Raw genomic sequence first — 20,367 nt, 5'->3', positions numbered from 1 at the left:
ACTGAGATGATGAGTCCAACTTAGGGCTGCAAGCCTTCCTGATGCTGGAAGTTCATACTTAAACACACGTTTCCTCCTGCTGTGGTTTATTTACACTTTGCTCCATGTGTCTGGTGACTTCAGCAGAAATGAGGCTCCACCTGCAGATGGTACATTCCAGCGTGACGGACGTTTTATAAACGGCGGTGCACGAACAGAAGCAGCTCTGGTACGTCTAATAACAGCAACACTCGGTGTCTGGTCTGAACCTCTGCTTAGTTAGTACAGCGAGAGGGGGAGAGAGGGAGCAGTAAGGGGGAGGAGAGACAGACAGAGGGAGGAGCTAGTGTGGAGGCGTATCTGTTAGTGTTCAGTCTGCATCCAGCAGCTCTGAGTTAGTCTCTCTCTCCTTTTCTCTCACTATTTATCAGTCTGTCTCTCCCTCTATCATGATGGACCGCTTTCGTTATGGATTATTGATTACTGTGTTTCTGCTGCTGATCAACTGTTTTAACTCAGTTTACATCACTGACAACACAGGTGAGACACTGCTGCTGCAAGTACACGACTTATATGACACCAGTACTAGCGACCGTTAGCGTGACGTCATTGAGAACACAGGTGACTTTTACTTCTGCCACCACTACTAGAGTAGTAGTAGTATTAGTAGTAGTAGTAGTACCTATCGATCTCTTCACATTGATAGAGGATGAAAAGAAAAGAAAAGAAATAGCAAACATACCTAAATAAATCTAGATAACTAAAAGCAGTTCAAAATACTTCATTGAAAAGATTCAATTAACACTGAAGAAGGAAGAAACATCACAAAAATGTAATGAAAGGAATCTTCTCAATGGATTTTATTGCAATTAAAAATTCTATAGAATTCCCAGCCATTCATTTGAAATCGTAGGAAAGGTCAGCTTTGGTTTTGTCTTTTGCTTTCAAAGAGTTTTGTAGCGGAACTCGTCGTTGTCTTGAATGCAGCCTCGACGATGCCCCCCCCCCCCCCGTCCTGATTGCAGGGGTTTCATCAGCGACGACGCTGTCGCTGTGGGCGATGTCCAGGAATGCCCTCACAGCAGACCGATGGAAATGATAAGGGCCCGTCGTCATAGCAACGTCCAGTACAGCAAAGACACATTTATGACTTTACGGGATCGGCAACTATTCAAAATTAGCATAAAAGTAACGGAACGTTCTACAATACTATTCTTTCAAAGTTTCATTAGTGCTGCTTTTATTATTAACCGTTACTGCTGGGACTGCAACTCTTGGTACTTCTACCCGCTGTGCTGTTACCAATTCTGGTTGTACTACTACTACTAGTACTACTTGTCCTCGCGCAAATAATACTCCTATCAACACACCTACGTCTTCTTCAGTGGCGCTCCAGACTGTGACCTCTGACCCCTTTAGTGAAAGTGAAACAGTTCCTAACAGGCCGGGGCAGATTTCTTTGGGGGGGTTTGGGGGGGGGGCTGTTCCCATGGATCCACATGGAAACTCTTCTGAATGAAGGAACGTTCATCCGTTCGCTCTCTGAGCCACAGAAATGTTCTCACCACGTTTTTTCCATAAATGAATGCGTCTGTGGCGTTTGGGGAATGTGAACGATTCAGATCATATTTCAACATTTTGGAAGTGTAAGTGTGTGCGTGTGTGTGTGTGTGTGTGTGTGTGTGTGTGTGCGTGTTTGCAGCTTGTTAAATCATTAGATAAGACTCACAAAGGTATACTGTAAACAGGCACACACACTATATGAACTCATTCATCCAGACGCACTGTCTACACACACACACACACACATATGTCCTCTGATTGGCTGTCAGTCCATTCGGCTACACACGTGGTGCATTTGTTAATCACTGACGGCGGTTGTGATTAGACAGACGAGCAGAGACCACAGACCAACGGTGGAAATGAGCCGCCAGCATTTATAGAACGACCGGCGGCCAGGAAATAGACACGGCGTGACATAAACCATATTAAACACGCCGCTATTTCATTTATAAGGCGCGAACCACGTGGATCTGGGAGGCTCTAACTGGTTAGGGAAGCATCTTCCGCCAGTCCTCTGATTGAACGCTGTGCTCTTCTTCATCTTCGTCCCATGGTGTTTTAAATCTGCGCTATTTATTACAGACACAAATCATTGTTAACGTTTCCCCAATACCAGGCTGGTTCGATCTGGACAAGACCCACGATGAAGTCGCTCAGTCAGGAAGTGTTTGTCAGGTTACACCACAGTGTTCGACTGTTCGCCATATGTCCGGCCCAACCGATGAAATGTTAGCGCGCTAAGTAGCATATCCTCCTGAGATCCAGCCAGTTAGCACAGACATGGGCAAACTACGGCCCGGGGGCCATATACGGCCCGTTAGGCTTTATAATACGCCCCGCCGAACTTGTACAAATAATATCATTAAATACAATTTTATTATAAACCTCATTCATTTGACCTTTTCCCCTGTAATGCTTCATGTAAAAGACCAAATCCTTTCATGTAATGGCTTTTACATATCATTTATATGAGCTCAGACCAATACTCCATCCATCTGTTCCTGGCCCCGCCCCTCTGTCAAATTTTAGAACCCATTGTGGCCCGCAAGTCAAAAAGTTTGCCCACCCCTGAGTTAGCATGTCCTCTGTAGTGGACATGTCCATTACCAGGTTGAGCTGGAGCCTGTCCCAGCAGTCAAAGGGCGAGAGGCGGGGTACACCCTGGACAAGCCGCCAGTTCGTCACAGGGACACACACACACACACACTGGCACCTATGGACAATTTAGTGGAGCCAATTCACCTAAGTTGCATGTTTTTGGTGGTGGGAGGAAGCCGGAGAACCCGGAGAGAACCCAGAGAGAACCCGGAGAGAACCCACACAGACACGGGGAGAACATGCAGACTCCTCGCAGAAAGGCCCCAAGTCGGATTAAAACTTGTGACATTCTTACTGTTAGGCAACAGCGCTAACCGCTGCGCCACCGTGCTGCCAACACGCCCTAGCTGTTAGCTAAAATGACACACAGGACGCTAACATCGTCATCTTCAGCCAGTGAGGCGTTCCGGGTGGATTCTGATGTCATGCTGTCATGGCCGCCGTTATGCAACTGAAATCATGTAGATTCAGAATCATTCATTTTGATTTCATGCACCTGAGAAAAGCAAGAGTTTTATCACAGTGACGTCATGCATCAATAATGATGATCTTTGTTTCCCCTCCTCCTCAGATTCTCTCCATCTGGTCTTGTCAGAGTTCAGTGTCGTCCATCCAATCAGAACCGACTCAGAGGGGAGTTTCCTGTCAGCCTCAGGCTCCACCCACCCTCTCCACCGACACAAACGACACGCCCATCATGCAAGGGACACACCCACGGGCAGACACAAAGTCAGAGATAAACAACGGGCCAAGGCAGACACGCCCACATCACGCCATGCTCCGCCCATGGATGCGATCCACGGTGGAAGGCGGTGGAGAAACATGGCTGAGGGAGCGGAGCTTTTTTACAACGTCACGGTGTTCGGCCAGGAGGTCCATCTGCGGCTGTATCGGAACCCTCGCCTTGTCGCCCCGGCTGCCACCATCGAATGGTGGGAGGAGTCAGGGCAAAAACATTCCCAGCGCATTATCGACACTGGCTGTTTTTACACAGGACACGTGTCCAACATGGCGGACTCCTCTGTTGCCGTTAGTAACTGTGACGGACTGGTAGGTGTCACCTCAATCGTTCACTTCCTGTTCCCAGTTCCAAGTCATCCTCGCTCCTCATCGTTCCTTCCTGTCGCTCTTCCCTCCTGTCAGTCCTCCTCATCATCGCTCTTGCCGCTCCTTCCTTTTGTCACTCCCTTCTCTCCTTCTTACTTCCTCCTACCTCTCATCCCTCCTGCCATTACTCCCTTCCCCAATTATCACTCCTCCCTTCCTCCCATCAAAGTGTTTTAGAACGGCGTCTATCTGATTACTCTCATCGCCATGGACACAGTTTTATCTCAGATTTCCTTGCGGTCGACCTGCATCTCGCTGTCAAAGAGAGGAATGAAGAACAAGAAGGAGGAAATGTTCCTTTGACTCTGTCGCATCAGTTCCTCTAACAGAACCGCAGTTTTTTCCTGTTGAACAAATCAAGAGCAAGTTCACAGAGGAAATCTTCAAATATTGCAGCCGATCTGCCACTGGTGGAGCCGGAGGTTTCATTCACTCTCGAGTAGAATGTCACATCGCGCAAAGATCTTGAAAAAGAATCATCATTTCAAGTCATCAGAAAGGAGGAAACAGAGCAGAAACAAGTCGATTCATGTGAGACAGAGAAGAAAAAATCAGGCTGTAAAACATGATGAGCCGAAGCCGCTTCGACTCGCTGGATTCTGTCTATCGCCGAGTCGGTTTACCGTCTCTTCTTACAGTGTGAGCCGCAGCACCTCATTGAAGCCAGATGTGAAGGAAAGATGAGCGGCCTTCAAAGCCCAAAACAGCAAGAGGGAGAGAAAATAGACAGAAAAGAGAGGAGAGAGAAAGTCCAGCTATCAGGAGAAGAGAGGGAAGTGTTTTCCTGCAGCAACAACTGAATTAGCAGCTGATTTATAGATGAGTAAACAGAATATTTACTGGAGATTAAACATGAGATGCATAATATTAAAACAGCAGCTGCACAGTAGATTAAAATTATATTTGCAGATGATCACAAAGTAGATTCAAAAGGTATTAAACAGATTCAAAGTATAGAAACTGCAGATTTATATTAGATTAATAGTAGATTTACAGACCATTAAAATGTAGATTTGCACCAAATTAAATAGTAGATTTAGAAAAAAATAAAATAAATAAAAAACAGTAAATTTGCAGAATAATAAACGGAAGATTTAACATACATTAAACGGTAGGAATTGCCTTTCTTTGTTTCCAGGCCGGGATAATCCAGATGGGTGAGGAGGAGTTCTTCATTGAGCCTTTGGATCGACCGACGAGAGGAGGAGGAGGAGGAGGAGAGGGGGGAGAGGAGGGGGGAGGAAGGAAACATATTGTTTATCGCCCCTCAGACATCATCAAGAAACGACCGGCCGTCAGTCATTCTGAAAACGCCAGCCATCCTGCCGATGACTTCCTTCGAGGTGAGAAAATGCAAACATGGTTGATAAAAGCAAGAACAGACATTTGTTTCCCGTCATATTATCTGTCCACGGGTACCGTGTATCAGCCTCATATCAACACACACAAGAGTAATGTAATAATGACAAAGAGGGCTTCAGTGTAGACAAACAGAAATAGACCAATTAGAAAAGCACTCGGAGAGCGCAGACCTCAGCCAAGCCGCTCAGTCGCCTCACGATTCGTTTTACACCGTCCACATGCTGATCCGGATCATCAAGGGGTTATAAATTGTTCTTGGTCGTAAAAATCTCTATCTCTAATATTAAAGGCAGAGTGGGCCGCAACGCTTGTACCCCCATCTTTCTGCAATCCAGATCCACTCTGGATGGAATAAGATCGAGGTCGCCACCCGACACAATTGTCAATAATTGGTCAATAATCAACCGAGATATTGAGGAACCACTTTTGAAGCTGCATTGATTGCAATGTTAACCAAAATTTCCATGTGATGATCCAGAATCCAGAATCTCATCTGGATCATCATCAAAATGCAATAATCTGTTCCTGGCACCAGACTCTGATTGCCGGCGGCGGTGGGTGTGACAGCTGCCCGGGTCTCGCTCCAGATCTTGAGGGCACAGTCAAGGTGTTCCTGGACAGTCTCGGTTGGAATCCCGATGAGACCATGAACAGGGACATACCGGGTAGTTGTGAGCGTATTCCATCCAGTCCACCGTCTCCGGTGTTTGAGATGTTGCTTCCCAGATACATGAACTTCTCAACGTACTCTATGCCGTGGACACCCAGAGTGAGTGGTGGAAGATTTTGGTCTCGTCCATCATGGCCTTTTCTAGGCTCGTGCGTAGCCCAACGTTTTCTCCGTGCTCACGCAGATTGTCGGTCATCTCTTGGAGAGCAAGGTGTGTATGACTAGACAGAGACAAGTCGTCTGCAAAGACCAAGTCTGCCAGTCGGCCCCCTCCCCCACTTGATGCCAAAATCTGCCCGGCTAATGGTATTCCTCATCACAAAGTCACTGACAATAAGAAAGACTAAGGGTGACAGGATGCAATCCTGCCTTACAGAGGCACAATGTCAAAGTCATCAGCTGTGCCGCTGGTGGTTTTCACTCGACAAGTGGAGTTGCGGTGCAGGTCCTTGAAGATGTCCACGTACTTACCGTATATGGTAGCACCGAATAGCCGGACAATCTGCCACATTGATTCCCGGTCGGTGCTATCAAAGGCTTTCTTGAAATCGATATAATTGATTGTGTTGCTGATAGATGGCGTCTTAAACCTCATCCTCTGTTCAGGGATGGTTTCTCCAGTTTGACAAAAATGCCTTCTTTAACTCCTCTCTCAAACCACCTGTCTTCCCTGGCTAAAACCTGGACATTGCTGTCCTCAAAGGAGTGTCCTGTTTCCTTCAGGTGCAGGTGGACTGCTGAGTCTTGTCCTGAGGACTTGTCTCTCCTGTTGAGCCATACGCTTGTGGAGACGACAACATGATTCCGTTTGTCTTCCCTCTCCTGTTTATTGTTGTTTCTGTTCATATATCTGACAAATGTCCAGTTAGGACAGACACATGTCTTCAGAGCGTTCCGAATGTTTCTGCCCAAAGAGCAGAACATTACGAGTAAATTCAGGCTTTTCAACATCATTACTTAATTTGACAAACTGCAGCTTTCTCCATGGAAACATTGTATAAATGTAAAGATTTGCAATGTTCGGAATTCTCAATCGCAAACATGACTGGAATGTGGTTTTTGGAGCGCCGTCCGCTTCACATTACTGTGAGATGAAATCATGACATAAACAAAGACGCAATCTGTTTTTAACTCCCCCAAAAAGTCTCAGCAGGAGGAATGAATCTAACTGAAAACAGAGAGACTGTTCCAGACAACTTGGCAGAGAAAGGAGCTTTGTAACACACACACACAAAACCACAATGACACACACACGCACAGCCAGCTGCAACGTGGCAGACCAAGGTTCAGAGTTGAGGACGTTTTGGAGTTTATAGATAATTCAGCTTCTGAATTGTTTGTCCTCTCAGTCACTGACTCCTGAAATGTGTTTTGTCTTCAGACCGACTTCGGCCAAACGTTGAAACGAGCTTCCTTGAACTCCATTCAGACTTCGTCCATTCGCCTCCGTCCGTGCAGCGTTGGTGCCTCCGTCCGTGCAGCGTCCGTGCAGCGTCCGTGCTGCGTCCGTGCAGAGTCTGTGCTGCGTCGGTGCAGCGTCGGTGCAGCGTCGGTGCAGAGTCTGTGCTGCGTCTGTGCAGCGTCGGTGCAGCGTCGGTGCAGAGTCTGTGCTGCGTCGGTGCAGCGTCGGTGCAGCGTCGGTGCAGAGTCTGTGCTGCGTCGGTGCAGCGTCGGTGCAGCGTCGGTGCAGCGTCGGTGCAGCGTCGGTACAGCGTTGGTGCCTCCGTCTGTGCAGCGTTGGTGCCTCCGTCTGTGCTGCGTCGGTGCAGCGTCGGTGCAGCGTCGGTGCAGCGTCGGTGCAGCGTCGGTACAGCGTTGGTGCCTCCGTCCGTGCAGCGTTGGTGCCTCCGTCCGTGCTGCGTCCGTGCAGAGTCTGTGCTGCGTCGGTGCAGCGTCGGTACAGCGTTGGTGCCTCCGTCTGTGCTGCGTCGGTGCAGCGTCTGTGCTGCGTCCGTGCAGAGTCTGTGCTGCGTTGGTGCCTCCGTCTGTGCAGCGTGGCCTCAAAGGGTTTCTTTCACTTCAGATTCAACTGAAGGATTTTTCAAAACATTGGAATATTTGGAAGCTGCATATGAAAGATACAATGAGGATAAGAATTGTGTTGGACAAATTAGGAACATTTGTTTTACTTACAGAACTATATAATGCAGAAGATGAAGTGTCGTTCTGTCGTAACTGTTGACGCTCCGGAACCCATTGTCAGATTTACTGCCCTTGTTTACAGAAAGAAAGCACCATTGCAGTAAGATGTGGGTGAAAACCTGCTTTAGAGCAACAGAATCCTTGCTGTTGGAGGCATGTTTGCATTCGGGAGGTTTGCTGAGTATGAATTCATCGACCTGCATGTTTCAACTCGGTCAAAACATCTTCCAACCGTCTGCTTTGGTCCACGCTGTCACATGGGCACGAGGTTCACAGGCTAGCATGGAGAAAACTCGACTGCAGCCGGTGTGCTAACGGCTTCGTACCCCAAAAAGAGCTTCCAATCTCTGTTACTATTCATTAGCGAGGCCTTTTACTGTCAGCGCTAATCGCTCGCTTCCAGTACTTTTGCATTGAAGCAGTACGAACTTAAAGCAACTGCCCCCCCCCTTCCCTCTGCAATAAAAACACAGCTTTGCTCCAGCATCTGACATCAGAGCATGACTACAAACCTGTTAGCACTTAAAAATAAAAAATGACATCAGCCTTTACATTTGCTAAGAGTCCTGCTCACTGACACGCCTACAGAAGCAAACATCTGGTTTTCATCTGTCCCTAGATCACCAGTGACTCGGCGAACATTGAACTCTGCACCGGCGAATCAGCACCTGATTAGCTAACACGCTGTACAACGAGGCGACAACATGAAAACACTGTCGTTTTCAAAAGCATTATACAGTGGAGCGTTAGCCACAAGGGCGTTACTAGCATCAAGAAGTTCGGTTTAGGTCACCAAACATCCAGGAAAATAAAGAAAATGCAAAAATAACACTGGGAAAGGAGTTCATTGACATTTCCTTTGTCCAATCAGTGGTGCTCGAGAACAACCACTATTTACCTAATATATGGCGCATATATAATGTGATGAGACAAACAAGCTCGAGTCGCATAAATAAAATGCTTCCTGTCATGCAGCGGTTGCTTCCTGCTGCCACTAGGTGGTGCAATGCCTTGTAATTAATTGTAGGTTAGGACTTTTCAACCTGTATTGAGCAGCGCTAGCATCACAACAACTTACTGTTTTCTGAGTTTGCCATGCAAGCAGGAAAGATTTCACAATTGTAAGTGAAATGTGAGCTTTTCTGAATGCATGACGGCAACGGCACGATGACTGAGATGTCTTTTAATCTGTCTCCAGGTCCTCTTTTAGGGTCTATGGCTTTGAACGAGAGTGTGCTGACGTCGCGATCTGGCTCGGCTCGGCATCGGCGCTACATAGAAGAGGCTGAACTATTTAATATTGAGGTTAGTGAACTGTTTCAGGCTAAATGAACTGTCGCTCGTGTAGAAAAGACTGTCCCGCAATGATGAACCTTTGCTAAAGATCCTTTTCCTCTTCCAGGTTTTATTAGCTGTGGATTATTCTGTTCTTCTTTTCCATGGGCGAGACCACATTCAAAAATATCTCCTGACATTCATGAATATAGTAAGTGAAAATAAACACAGATTTTTTTATTAAGTAGTAATCGTGATTATTTAAAAGTGCCATGTATTCTTTTTTCTGGTGTTTAACATAAAGACTCATACAGGCCAGGTTAGACTACTAAAATAAAACAGTATTGGTCTTCTGACTTCTGCAGATTTTTTTAACCTCTTGTAAAGATGTGTTTCCGGCACAACTACAGCAGAGCAAGCTTAACAAGCTCTTCCTGGTTAAGCCGGAGCGACGGGGGCTCAGTTGGTTGGGAACCAGAGAGAGCCACCAGTTCACTGGTTCAAGTCCCAACCCAGACAGAATGAGGAGTGTGTGGTGTGTGGTGGCAGGAGAGGGGTCAGTCTACCCTCAGAGCGGTGCCCTTGAGCGAGGCACCATCACCCTATGCCCTCCCTATGCATGCATACATGCGTGTGTGGCTGTTTCAAGGGGCCTGTTGTACTAACTAGGGTGTAAAGGGAATTTTGTTGTGTGTTTGCAGTGTGACGTTGTGACATTTCAATGACAAAATAATAGCTTTTTTCTTCTTAAAACAAAACGGACTTTGATATTCCACATTTACAACATTTATGTCTGTTCCAGGTTCATGAGATCTATCAGGATCCTTCTCTGGGTGCAAATATCAATGTTGTCCTCGTCAGAATCATCATGTTATCTCCATCAAAGGTACAACATTACAACTGTTGCAGTGCATTATTTTTTTTTATCTCATTCTTAACTACCGAAAATAACAAGCATCCTTCCATCAGTCTCTGGAATTGATCTCTGTTGGGAACGCCCAGAAGAGTTTGGAGAACGTCTGTGGTTGGTCTTATCTCCAGCAGAGGGACCAGAGCCACACTGAGCAGCACGATCACACCATCTACCTGACCAGGCAGGAGTTTGGCCCCTCCGGCATGCAGGGTACCACTGCTAATACCTCCACTAATACTGCAAGTATTAGTCGTGACATCACTTACCTCCCCGGGTAGTCCAGCCCCTTTTGAATGCAGGGTGCAACTGTTGATGCTATCACCACGACTACAAATATTATTACTACTGGAAGTTTGTACTCACTGGAGTGAAGAGAAGAGCATAAGGCCAATTGTACTACAGCTAATAAAAGACTATGCTAACATCTTGCACATGACTAAGTAGATGGATTAAGACTTTCCTAAATGCAAGGTGCTACGGTTCCTATGACAAATGCAACTTGGCCAGGCCCTGACATCTCCCCCCTGACCTCAGACCTTTTGAACTCTCTCTGCAGGTTATGCTCCAGTTACTGGAATGTGTCACTTGCACAGAAGCTGTGTCCTCGTTATCGAAGATGGTTTTTCTTCGGCCTTTGTAGCGGCCCATGAAACAGGACACGTGTGAGACACACACACACACACAAAGACATTCTAAATAAATACAAATGTATTGGCAGACTCACAGGCCTTTACATAGGGACAGTAATGGACGTCCAGGTCCAGGTAAAAACCACTTCCTGTTGTCTAAGAAAAGTCAATAATTGACTTTCAGGTATCCAAGTAGAATTTAACAAGGACTTTCAGATGGTCGTGTAGAGACTACCACAGACACACATCACCATGTCCTTATCGTGAATTTAATAGTCTATCTATCTATCTATCTATCTATCTATCTATCTATCTATCTGTCTGTCTGTCTGTCTGTCTGTCTGTCTCAGGTTAGGAATGGAACATGACGGCGAGGCGAATGAGTGTGACGATGACGTGATGTTGGGAAGCATCATGTCTCCACGGGTTCAGGCCACCTTTCAACGATACCACTGGTCCCGATGTAGCTGGATGGAGCTGCACAAATACCTGCAGTGTGTACTGCCAGTACCTCTATTAGCAGTAATACTGCAGACAGAAGATATTTGTAATTATCTGACTGTAACCTCAATGTTTCTGCTGTCTGCCGGTCTGTCTGGTTCTTCCGCAGCACCTATGACTGTCTTCGTGATGATCCCTTCAACCAGGATTGGCCGTCTCTGCCTCAGCTGCCGGGGTTTCAGTACACAATGGACCAACAGTGTCGCTTTGATTTCGGACCAGGATACAGTCTCTGCACCACAGTATGTCTGTCTGTCTTTACTTTGGTGTACTTTCAAATGTTTAATGTCTTTGAGTGCCATTAACGTCTAAAGACGTTGGTCGTTTGGTCCCTGGCCTTTGCACTCTGTAAGTGTCCTAGAGGGCGTCGCCGAAGACATGAGGTTTGCAGATGATAACTACCACCCATTCACCATTTACAGGGACTCGTGTGGGCAGATCTGTCGTGCCGATGTAGTTTTCGGTTAAAGGTCAACAAGCACATCTGTTCAGGATATTAACTGAAAGCGTCTTGATGACGGCACCGAGCAAACGTCCCCTGGAGAAGGACTTTCATGAACACATGACATCAGAGGCTCGGCAGACTTCGCTGAAGTACCTTCTTCTGAGCGTTTCCAACATTACAGCGTCACTATTTAATCAAAGCCTTGAGCTCTTGAGGTCTGTCGGGGTCATGTTTGTGTTTGAATTTTCTGAATTTCTTTCGGTTTGGTGCTTTTTTTTTCTTTTAGCTTTCCTTTGGGCTTGGATTTAACAAGTCGCAGTTTCATGTTTGGGGAGGATTTTACGGCCCCTGTTGTGTGTTGTATTTGCATTTTGATCTTTCCTGTGTCTGTTTGTCTCCAGTACACAATCCTTGACCCTTGTAAACAGCTGTGGTGCAGTGAGTACAACAACCCGTTCTACTGTACCAAGAAAGGTCCGCCGCTGGACGGGACAAAATGTGGACCAGGCAAGGTGAGGACAGGTTTTTGGGCTCAAACGGCGTCTCTTCTAATTCCAGCTGTTGAGATGAAAAAGACTCACTGGCTAAACAAAAAAAAGCTACATCATGCTAATCAGTGAGCGTTAAAGATGTCATCCCTCGGTCAATGAATATCAGCCTTCGACTTTCCTTGAACAAACAAGCACCTGCTTGACATCTGTGTGTGTGTAGGTGTGTGTGTGGGCGTGTGTGTGTGTGTGTGTGTGCGTGTGTGTGTGGGCGTGTGTGCGTGTTGCCGGGAGGTCGGGTGTGTTATATCCTGGTCTTTGGGAAGTTGAGCGGCATCCTCAAGGTGGCTGAGCACGATTTTGCTGTCTCTCGTTGCAGCACTGTTTTAAGGGCTTCTGCTTGAAGTTGACCCCTGACATGCTAAGACAAGATGGCGGCTGGGGCTCATGGAGTCCATACGGCAGCTGCTCCAGGACTTGCGGTGGCGGGGTCAGGTTCCGGTCCAGACGCTGTGACAGTCCAGTGTGAGTAGCCCGTCCCTCGTGCGCTGCCGCCGACTCACCTGCCGGAGACTAACCTGCTGTTGCTCTCAGTCCAGCCAACGGGGGGCGCACCTGCTTTGGAAACAGCTTTGAGTTCCAGCTGTGCAGCCGAGAGGAGTGTCCGCCGCTGACTGACTTCAGGTCAGTCACGTTTTACTTTACTGAACTCGACCTGCCTGAACCTCTCAGGACACGCGGTTTATTTGACCTTCGGGGCTTCGATCCCAAACTGGACGCGACATTCGTCACTTTGGTGCCGCTTAGTCCGTTTATTATTCCCACCGGTCGATTCATTATTTTATCTTCCAGGGAGGATCAATGCCAAGCCTGGGATCCATTTTATGAACATCAAGGAAAAAAGCATCACTGGTTGCCGTACCAACATCCCGACCGTAAACACATTATTTATGCACACTTCACACACACACACACACACACACACACATCTTTTGACACACGCCCTTTTTCCAAATGTGAAGGATTAAAGTTTCCTCTCTGCTCTGTGTGTGTGTGTGTGTGTGTGTGTGTGTGTTTGCATGTTAAACTCATCAGACAGGAATCCGTTATTGGAAGGAATGCTTGTGGCCTCTCCTCCCTTTAACTCTTTAAAGTCTGAAAACATTTTGATTTCCCTCTCTTAAAAGGTTCGCCTGAAGGAGCTATATCGCTGGTGATATTTAATGAATGTAATTTTGCATCCCTATATTCCCGTGTCATATTCCAGTTGATGAGCGCTGTCGTCTGTACTGCCAGTCCAAGGAAACAGCCGCGGTGGTTTCCATGAAAAGAATGGTGCATGATGGGACGCCTTGTTCCTACAGCGATGCCCACAGTGTCTGCGTCCAAGGAGAGTGTGAGGTCTTTATTTGGATTTAACTTCCTATGTCTGTAGCGTGATTTAGCATGCTGTTGCATTGTTGTTATTTTGCATTTTATTACGTTTAATACAATTTCATATTGTAATATGTATCTCTAACACACACACACAAAAATCAAGACAGGGATAACGCTGTTATGGTGAAAATAGCCTGAACAGGAAATCGGATTTATTTGCTGCATGTTATTGCCAGGAAGCTGATTCCTGGCCACATGTCCATGGATCGCTGCATCTTTTTAGTTTGAAAGGATCACTCTAAATCCAATTTCCTTTCATTTAAGCAGACAATTGTTTATTTTGCTCTAAATGCAGCCGTACTGCCGGATGTTTTGCCACTTCGTCTCCGGATGGAGTCTCAGCATGGAATGTGATGTCAGTGCATGCCCTCTCGTGTCATAAATCTCTCCCACTGTTCTCGGCTGAGTGAAGAAAAGAAATGGGATTCTGAGTTCAGGTTCTGAATCGGCTCAATCGGAGGACAAATGGGAACTTGACTCGAGTTTTCCGCAGCTCTTGGTGTACTTACATGGTTATGGTTAGGACGAAAGAAAAAACATTCCACTAACATTTGAACTCCAATGGAAGCTTGTTTTCTTTTTTCAGAACAATTAAGTGTGTCCACTCGAGCAAAATAAAAAGATAAAAATCTGAAAATAAATATATAATCAAATATTAATTATGAGGATATATCACTCTTGTCGTAGAAGTTGGATCCGTTTGAGACATTTCAGAAAAACATCAAAACATCTGAAAAGGTTTAAATGTCCCATTTGAAACTGTGAAGGTAGGCATCAAAGCTAAAGCTGCTGAAGTGAGCATCACAGTCACGCCTCGACATACGAGCGCTTTCACATGCGAGCGTTCCGAGACATGAGCCAGCCTGCTAGCGAGGAGACATTTGAGATAGGAGCAACTCCCAGATGCTGCCGCTAAATAGGCCGAGCGCTGCGCATGCCACAAGCACGCTTCACTCGTTCAGTGATCGTGGCTGTATCTGTGAGTATTCCTTATAAGTGATGGGTCAAAAGAAAGCCAGTGGTAAGGATGGCAGTGAGAAGAAAAGACGCACGATGATGACGATGGAGAGGAAGCATGAAATTATCGATCAACATGACCGTGGTCTCTGTGGAAGAAGTGATTTGGTACGCCTCCTCCTCCTTCCTCCTCCTTCTTGCACTGCACACCGCTGTTAGCGCTATCGTCTGTCTTGAAGGTAAAACTCATAATAAAACCACATTTTATATTATATGACAGTAATACTGTATATCATCGCCTCCCGCAACCATAAGAGTACGGAGGACACAGTCTCCACTGCACTGCACTCTGTGCTCACACATCTGGACCATAATAGCACGCACAGATGCTGTCATCCCGTCTAAGCTAATCACTAAACGTGGCGATCTGAGATCAATAAATGGATGAAAAGTCTGTCGGATGTTCTGCTCTGACTGCGGTGGACAACCGTTTTATCTTACTCCCATATGCCTTGTTTCCACAAACAGCATGTGGGTTGCGATGGGCAGATTGCTTCAGACCAGCAGGAGGATCGATGTGGCGTCTGTGGAGGCGACAACTCCAGCTGTAAGATCATCAAAGGAAACTTCACCCGGAGCGCCAAGAAACAAGGTCACTGAAAAACATCTGATCAGAGGACGTTCTTCACATTCCTGAAGTTTCATATGCAACTGAAACGTTTTCTTTCATGTAAATTAGTACAGAACCTAAGAATGCGCAGTCTGAAAGTAAATCCTACAAAACACCATGATGGAGAACAGGGTACTATTCATTCCTGAGCAATTAATTATTACTCTTCCCATTATTTAGGATTCCTGAAGATCCTGGAGATACCCAAAGGAGCCCGACACCTGCTGATCCAAGAGTTCAAAAAGACTCCGCATATCTTGGGTAAGAGAAAGCAAGAGGCCCTTGTTAATCCAACATGAAGAAAATGTCCTGAGTGAATGCTCTGGAGTTCGTTGTCTCCTGCTCCAGCGATGACGAACCTGGAGACAGGTCACCTCTTTCTTAATGATGAAGAGGAGCAGCCAGAATCCAGAGTGCTAATTGAGAAGGGTGTGATTTGGGAGTACAGTAACACAGAGGAGCAGGAGTCCATCCAGGCAACAGGACCACTAAAATACGGAGTCCTTCTTATGGTCTGTCCAACAATGGAAGAAATAAGTCCAATGTGCTCACATAGCATCTGAATAGAGTCTACAGATTGTCTGTGCTTCTTTCTGGCAGGTCCTTTCCCATGGTGAGACCAAGGTGACAGTGTCCTATAAGTACATAATCCAGGATCGTCTTCGCTCCCCACTGGAGTCCAACCTGTTGCAAGAGGATGCCATCTTCTATGAGTGGGCTCTGAAGAAGTGGTCGCACTGCTCCAAACTCTGTGGAGGAGGTGTGCATTCCATGGCTGATCATGAAGAGCAGAAAAAGAAGAGTCATCTGGACTTGTTCAAGTGTGATTGAAGACGTTTAACCTCTCATCCAAGAGGCTTCTTTAGTTCTGAGAGACTGGTAGGGAGTTTAGATACTTATACTCCTGTTGGAGCAGAAAAAAAGGACACAAAGAAGGGACCGAAACCACCAAAACCTCTGATTGACCTCTGTCCCCAAAATCCACACCCAACCCCCAGCAACACCTGAATGCAAATCAGCTCACCGGAGGGTCGGGGGGGGGGGGGGGGGGGGGGGGGGTAATGGTTGCTTCCGGGGATCCGTTAGTCAGGTTTTATGACTGCCGGGGAGCATTAGTATTCATAAAGGAAATGCTAATACTCCGGGGGAGTATCTAAACTATTGATAGAGTTTAAGGAATTATTCTATCAACTCTCCAGCAGTCTCTCAGAACTGAAGAAGCCTCTTGGATGGGAGGTGAAACGTCTTCAATCCGACTTGAATAAGTCCAGTTGACTCTTCTTTTTTGCTCTTTGTGATTTGCCATGATCTGGATGGCTGAGAACCTACGCAGACATTCTATGGCTGGTTATCAATGTAACATTTGGGTGACTCGTGGTTACTGAGACAACAGGAACACGGTTGATAACAGTGTTGTCTGTTTGCCAGGGAAGCAGTACACCAGGTTTGGCTGCAGAAGGAAGGCTGATGGGAAAATGGTTCAGAGGATGTTCTGCTCTAACATCAACAAGCCAAGAGCCATCAGTCGCAACTGCAACGCCAACGCCTGCAGCTCACTGCGGTAACCTACTGCAGCTCTCCATGTTCAGACATGTTAGCTAATTGTGGGGACTGTTGGCTCTGTTCTGACACCACAGAACCAAACGTGAGCCTTCGGTAGGTTGAGGTGAGCTGACAGGCTCAAATGATCGATTAATACTTTCAATTACCACTCAATATACAAAAGGAAGACTCTAACGGATGCACTTTGGAAGATCCTCCTTATTAGAAATAACCGGTATGTGAATGCATGGGTACCACTGGAAGTCTAACTGTCCTGCAGCTTCAGCTGGGTGACTGGGGACTGGGAAGAATGCAGCGCCTCCTGTGGTCAGACAGGATGGCAGCGTCGTCAAGTTAGCTGCCAGCAGACATCCGGCACGAGACAGCGGCAGCACTCAGTCCACAGCAAGCTCTGTGGCGAGAGCCGCCCCGATGGGAGACGAGTCTGCAACCGCTTACCCTGCCCTACCTCTTGGCGATATGGGCCCTGGATGCCGGTATGAACAGTGAGACCAAGAGATTACTCACAATGTGACACAAACATGTTATGACCAGGGGTTCTCTAGTTAGTCCGACTTTTTAGTTGGTGACTACCTTTAGAGTTTGTGTACTGGTTCCACTCTTCACTCTGATCCATCTCTTCTTTCCTTCTTCTTAGACTTCTTGTAGTTCACTGTCCTGGTTTATATGTCGCCACCTCTATCTTATATTCCTCGGCGTTAGCTTCTTTCCTTTTGGCCTACATCTAACTTCTGTCTTCCTGGACTACTTTGATCTTCTCCTTTCTTGACTGCCTCTGCCTTTCTGCTGTCTGGACCACCTTTAACATTCTCTTACCTGAAAGACTTGTTCTCTCCCGGCTCTAAATTACTTCTGTCTCTTGCTCTCTGCATCTGGACAGTCCTTAATGTAGTCATTCCAAATCGCTAATGACTTTTGTCTTTGTGGACCACCTCCTATCTTTCTTTTATTTCATTTTGTCTTCCTTCTGTCTGGACTAGAAGCTAATGTAACTTTGGCTTCGGAACATAACGGTTTAGAATCCACACATCAGTCTGATTGATGTGCTTATGCTTGCAGTGTTCAGTATCTTGTGGAAATGGGACTCAGATGCGTCAGGTTGTGTGTTCAAGTCCTGGGGGTTCACCCAGGAACTGCAGTGAACCCCAACCAATCACGACTCGCATATGCCAGGGTACTCTTTGTAATGGTAGGTCAATCAATTAAATGATATACCCTTTTGAACGTGAGGGAGAAATGTCGAGCTCTGTCGTCTGTGTCTACCTGACAGTGTTCATGTCCCCCTGCAGGTGACCAGAAGAACTCCATTGTTAAGTGGCTATCCAGGTCCAACACAGATTTTCCATCTCCAAAGATATCCTCCAGTAAAACACACCAGGCTCTTGCTCTTGCTTTTTGTTTATGCTCCTTTCTTTTCTTTTTCCTGCTGTTATTGATCATTCTCCCAATGAGGATTCCCTGTACCTATTCTTTTCTTCATCCTTGCCTCTTCCTCGCTTCTTCAGAGGTAAAGTTGTCGCTACCTGTTGGAGTCGGAGAGGTTTAAGGGATCTTTTCTTACACAGTGAAAGCAGATAGAGCTATGATGTCTGGAGACTAACCGGCTGTTCTCTGGCACGCCGACGTCATCCACTGAACCATTTCTTCTGACAGGGCAGCGTTGCCGTGCTGACCGCTCGGTGTTCTGTCGGATGGAGGCGCTGAATCGGTACTGCTCCATTCCTGGATACCGACAAATGTGCTGCAAGTCCTGCAGCACATTTGTAGGAAGCATCAGCACCTCGGGCATCTCCAGCAACTCCAGTAACTTCAACGCCAGCGGCACAAATCCGCTGGCCTCCAACAGCAGGTCAGAGCCGATGGTGCTCCATCAACATCCGTCTCAATAGTCACTGATCTGTTAAAGACTATTCAACTCATTTTCTCAGTCTTTACTGATAATATGTTTGTTTTGTCTTAGTCCTTGGAGTTCCACCGCGGAGATCGTCACTTCCGCCACCACCTCCTCCTGGTCTGACATCACGCACATCACCAGCGGCGCCACCAGCGCTCCATCTCAGAGCGTGACTGACGTTCCACAGCCCGCCAGCAGGAGCAGCACCGATTTTGTGTACGTGGATTACAGCGAATACGAGGATTATCCCTCTTCTGAGGGTTCTTCTCTCACCACTGACACTCCTGGCATCAGCTCAACTACTTCTCCAGCCTTTGCTACGTCTGTATCTTCTACGAATGCTGCAAGAGGTCCAAGGAGAACTGCTCCGCCTTACATACGCAAGAGGAAATCCACCACTTCTGCTGCACCCTCTGCTTCTCCTACCAAACTAGCTGCTGAGGCTCCCACCGTGGAACCACTCAGGACGTCCACACTTCCAGGGACTCGCACCACAGCCTTGGCTGATCCTGAATTCATCACTGCTACATCATCGCCAAACAGAACATCAGGAGGGCGGAGACTTTATGCGACCGAAACAGAACCAGCGCTGATATTAGCCCCGTCGTCGCCGTCCACCTTCTCCCTTTCTAAGAAGGAGAACAACTCAGTGGATGAGGTGCCGTACCGGATTGTGGGACTGGATGGTGACATCAGCAGGGGTCAGCAGAACTATTTTGTCCAGCGAATGCCGCCGAGCCGCGAGCGAACGCAAAACAAACGCATCCAGCAGCTTCTGAACGAGAAGCGTCGTCAGGGCCTTCTGAAGAGATCCGCCAGAAGCAGAGAGGGCGGGACTGGCAGGAAGCGCGAAGGGCGATAAACACGTTTCTGCAGTGGGTGTGTCTCAGTGTCGATCATGATGCTGCATGTGCGGCACGGTGCAGCATTGGCTTACTTCTCACGAACACGAATGAAGTCCGAGAAACAGAAACAGACTGCTGAGCAACAAGGCAAGACAAACAACAAACATCTTCTACGTCTTCTCCGAGGGCCACGTCAGCATTATGGTGGCCCTCAAAGGGCCAGCTGTAACTGTAACTATAAATGTAATGTAATGTAAAATAAAGGTAACTACTCCTTAACATGCTGTTACATAACTGTATTTATTACTTAATTAAGTTAGAAACATTACATAGGAAATAATAGCTTATTGCTGTAATTACCTCCGCCGTTCCGACCCACCAAAACGGAACACAAACCACCCGGCTCTAAAGTTAGAACTTTGTTACAGTCTGCTGAGTTTATTCTGTCGGCCTGTTGTTCAAACTGACCTCGTGTCAGTGTTATTTGTCGACAGTTGATCACGGCTCACTGTGACCTCTGTGGCGCCGCCATGCGTGTTTCTGGTTAAAAGCTTGCATTATAAAGCCCAGCTGCTCATTCTGCTTCAACCAAATCCAGATCAGATGATTCACGGCAGCTTTGTTTGTTCCTGTCTGCCCTTCGGTGGGGAAACAGCAAAGTATTTGTTTCTGTTTCTGTTTCTCGGTCTCACGCAGATGAGAAAAATTCGATTGCTGCATCCAACAAGTTCAACTGCAGCTTGTTTTGAAACAACATTAACGTCACATTTGGCCAAAATGTTCTAAATTTGGAGTGTATATAAATTCATTTACAATGACAAATGTTCAA

The 20,367-nt window shown here is 46.8% G+C and overlaps 1 protein-coding gene across 1 annotated transcript; it reads left to right on the top strand.

Moving 5' to 3' along the window:
• Nucleotides 1-431: 431 nt before the first annotated feature.
• Nucleotides 432-19,797, top strand: LOC137900652 (A disintegrin and metalloproteinase with thrombospondin motifs 2-like). Its single transcript, XM_068744775.1, has 25 exons — nt 432-519; nt 3,212-3,690; nt 4,886-5,090; nt 9,120-9,226; nt 9,324-9,407; nt 9,999-10,082; nt 10,166-10,319; nt 10,666-10,771; nt 11,089-11,232; nt 11,349-11,481; nt 12,086-12,196; nt 12,552-12,697; nt 12,767-12,856; nt 13,025-13,107; nt 13,440-13,573; nt 15,095-15,218; nt 15,417-15,497; nt 15,585-15,748; nt 15,837-15,996; nt 16,665-16,797; nt 17,059-17,275; nt 17,859-17,988; nt 18,089-18,163; nt 18,453-18,648; nt 18,760-19,797. Exons 1-25 carry the CDS (start codon nt 432-434, stop codon nt 19,553-19,555), a joined length of 4,224 nt encoding a protein of 1,407 aa, XP_068600876.1. The 3' UTR covers nt 19,556-19,797.
• The last annotated feature ends 570 nt before the right edge of the window (nt 19,798-20,367 follow it).

The sequence above is a fragment of the Brachionichthys hirsutus genome, chromosome 10 (genome assembly GCF_040956055.1).
Source record: "Brachionichthys hirsutus isolate HB-005 chromosome 10, CSIRO-AGI_Bhir_v1, whole genome shotgun sequence".
Taxonomy (NCBI): Eukaryota; Metazoa; Chordata; class Actinopteri; order Lophiiformes; family Brachionichthyidae; genus Brachionichthys; species Brachionichthys hirsutus.
This window is presented reverse-complemented; position numbering and strand designations above follow the sequence as displayed.

What these genes read in the sequence shown, in the direction of transcription:
- LOC137900652 (XM_068744775.1), top strand. Translation starts at nt 432, where the DNA reads ATGGACCGCTTTCGTTATGGATTATTGATTACTGTGTTTCTGCTGCTG. An exon ending in TTAGTAACTGTGACGGACTG is followed by an intron (nt 3,691 to 4,885) that starts GTAGGTGTCACC and finishes CTTTGTTTCCAG; the next exon opens with GCCGGGATAATCCAGATGGG. An exon ending in TCATGTTATCTCCATCAAAG is followed by an intron (nt 10,083 to 10,165) that starts GTACAACATTAC and finishes TCCTTCCATCAG; the next exon opens with TCTCTGGAATTGATCTCTGT.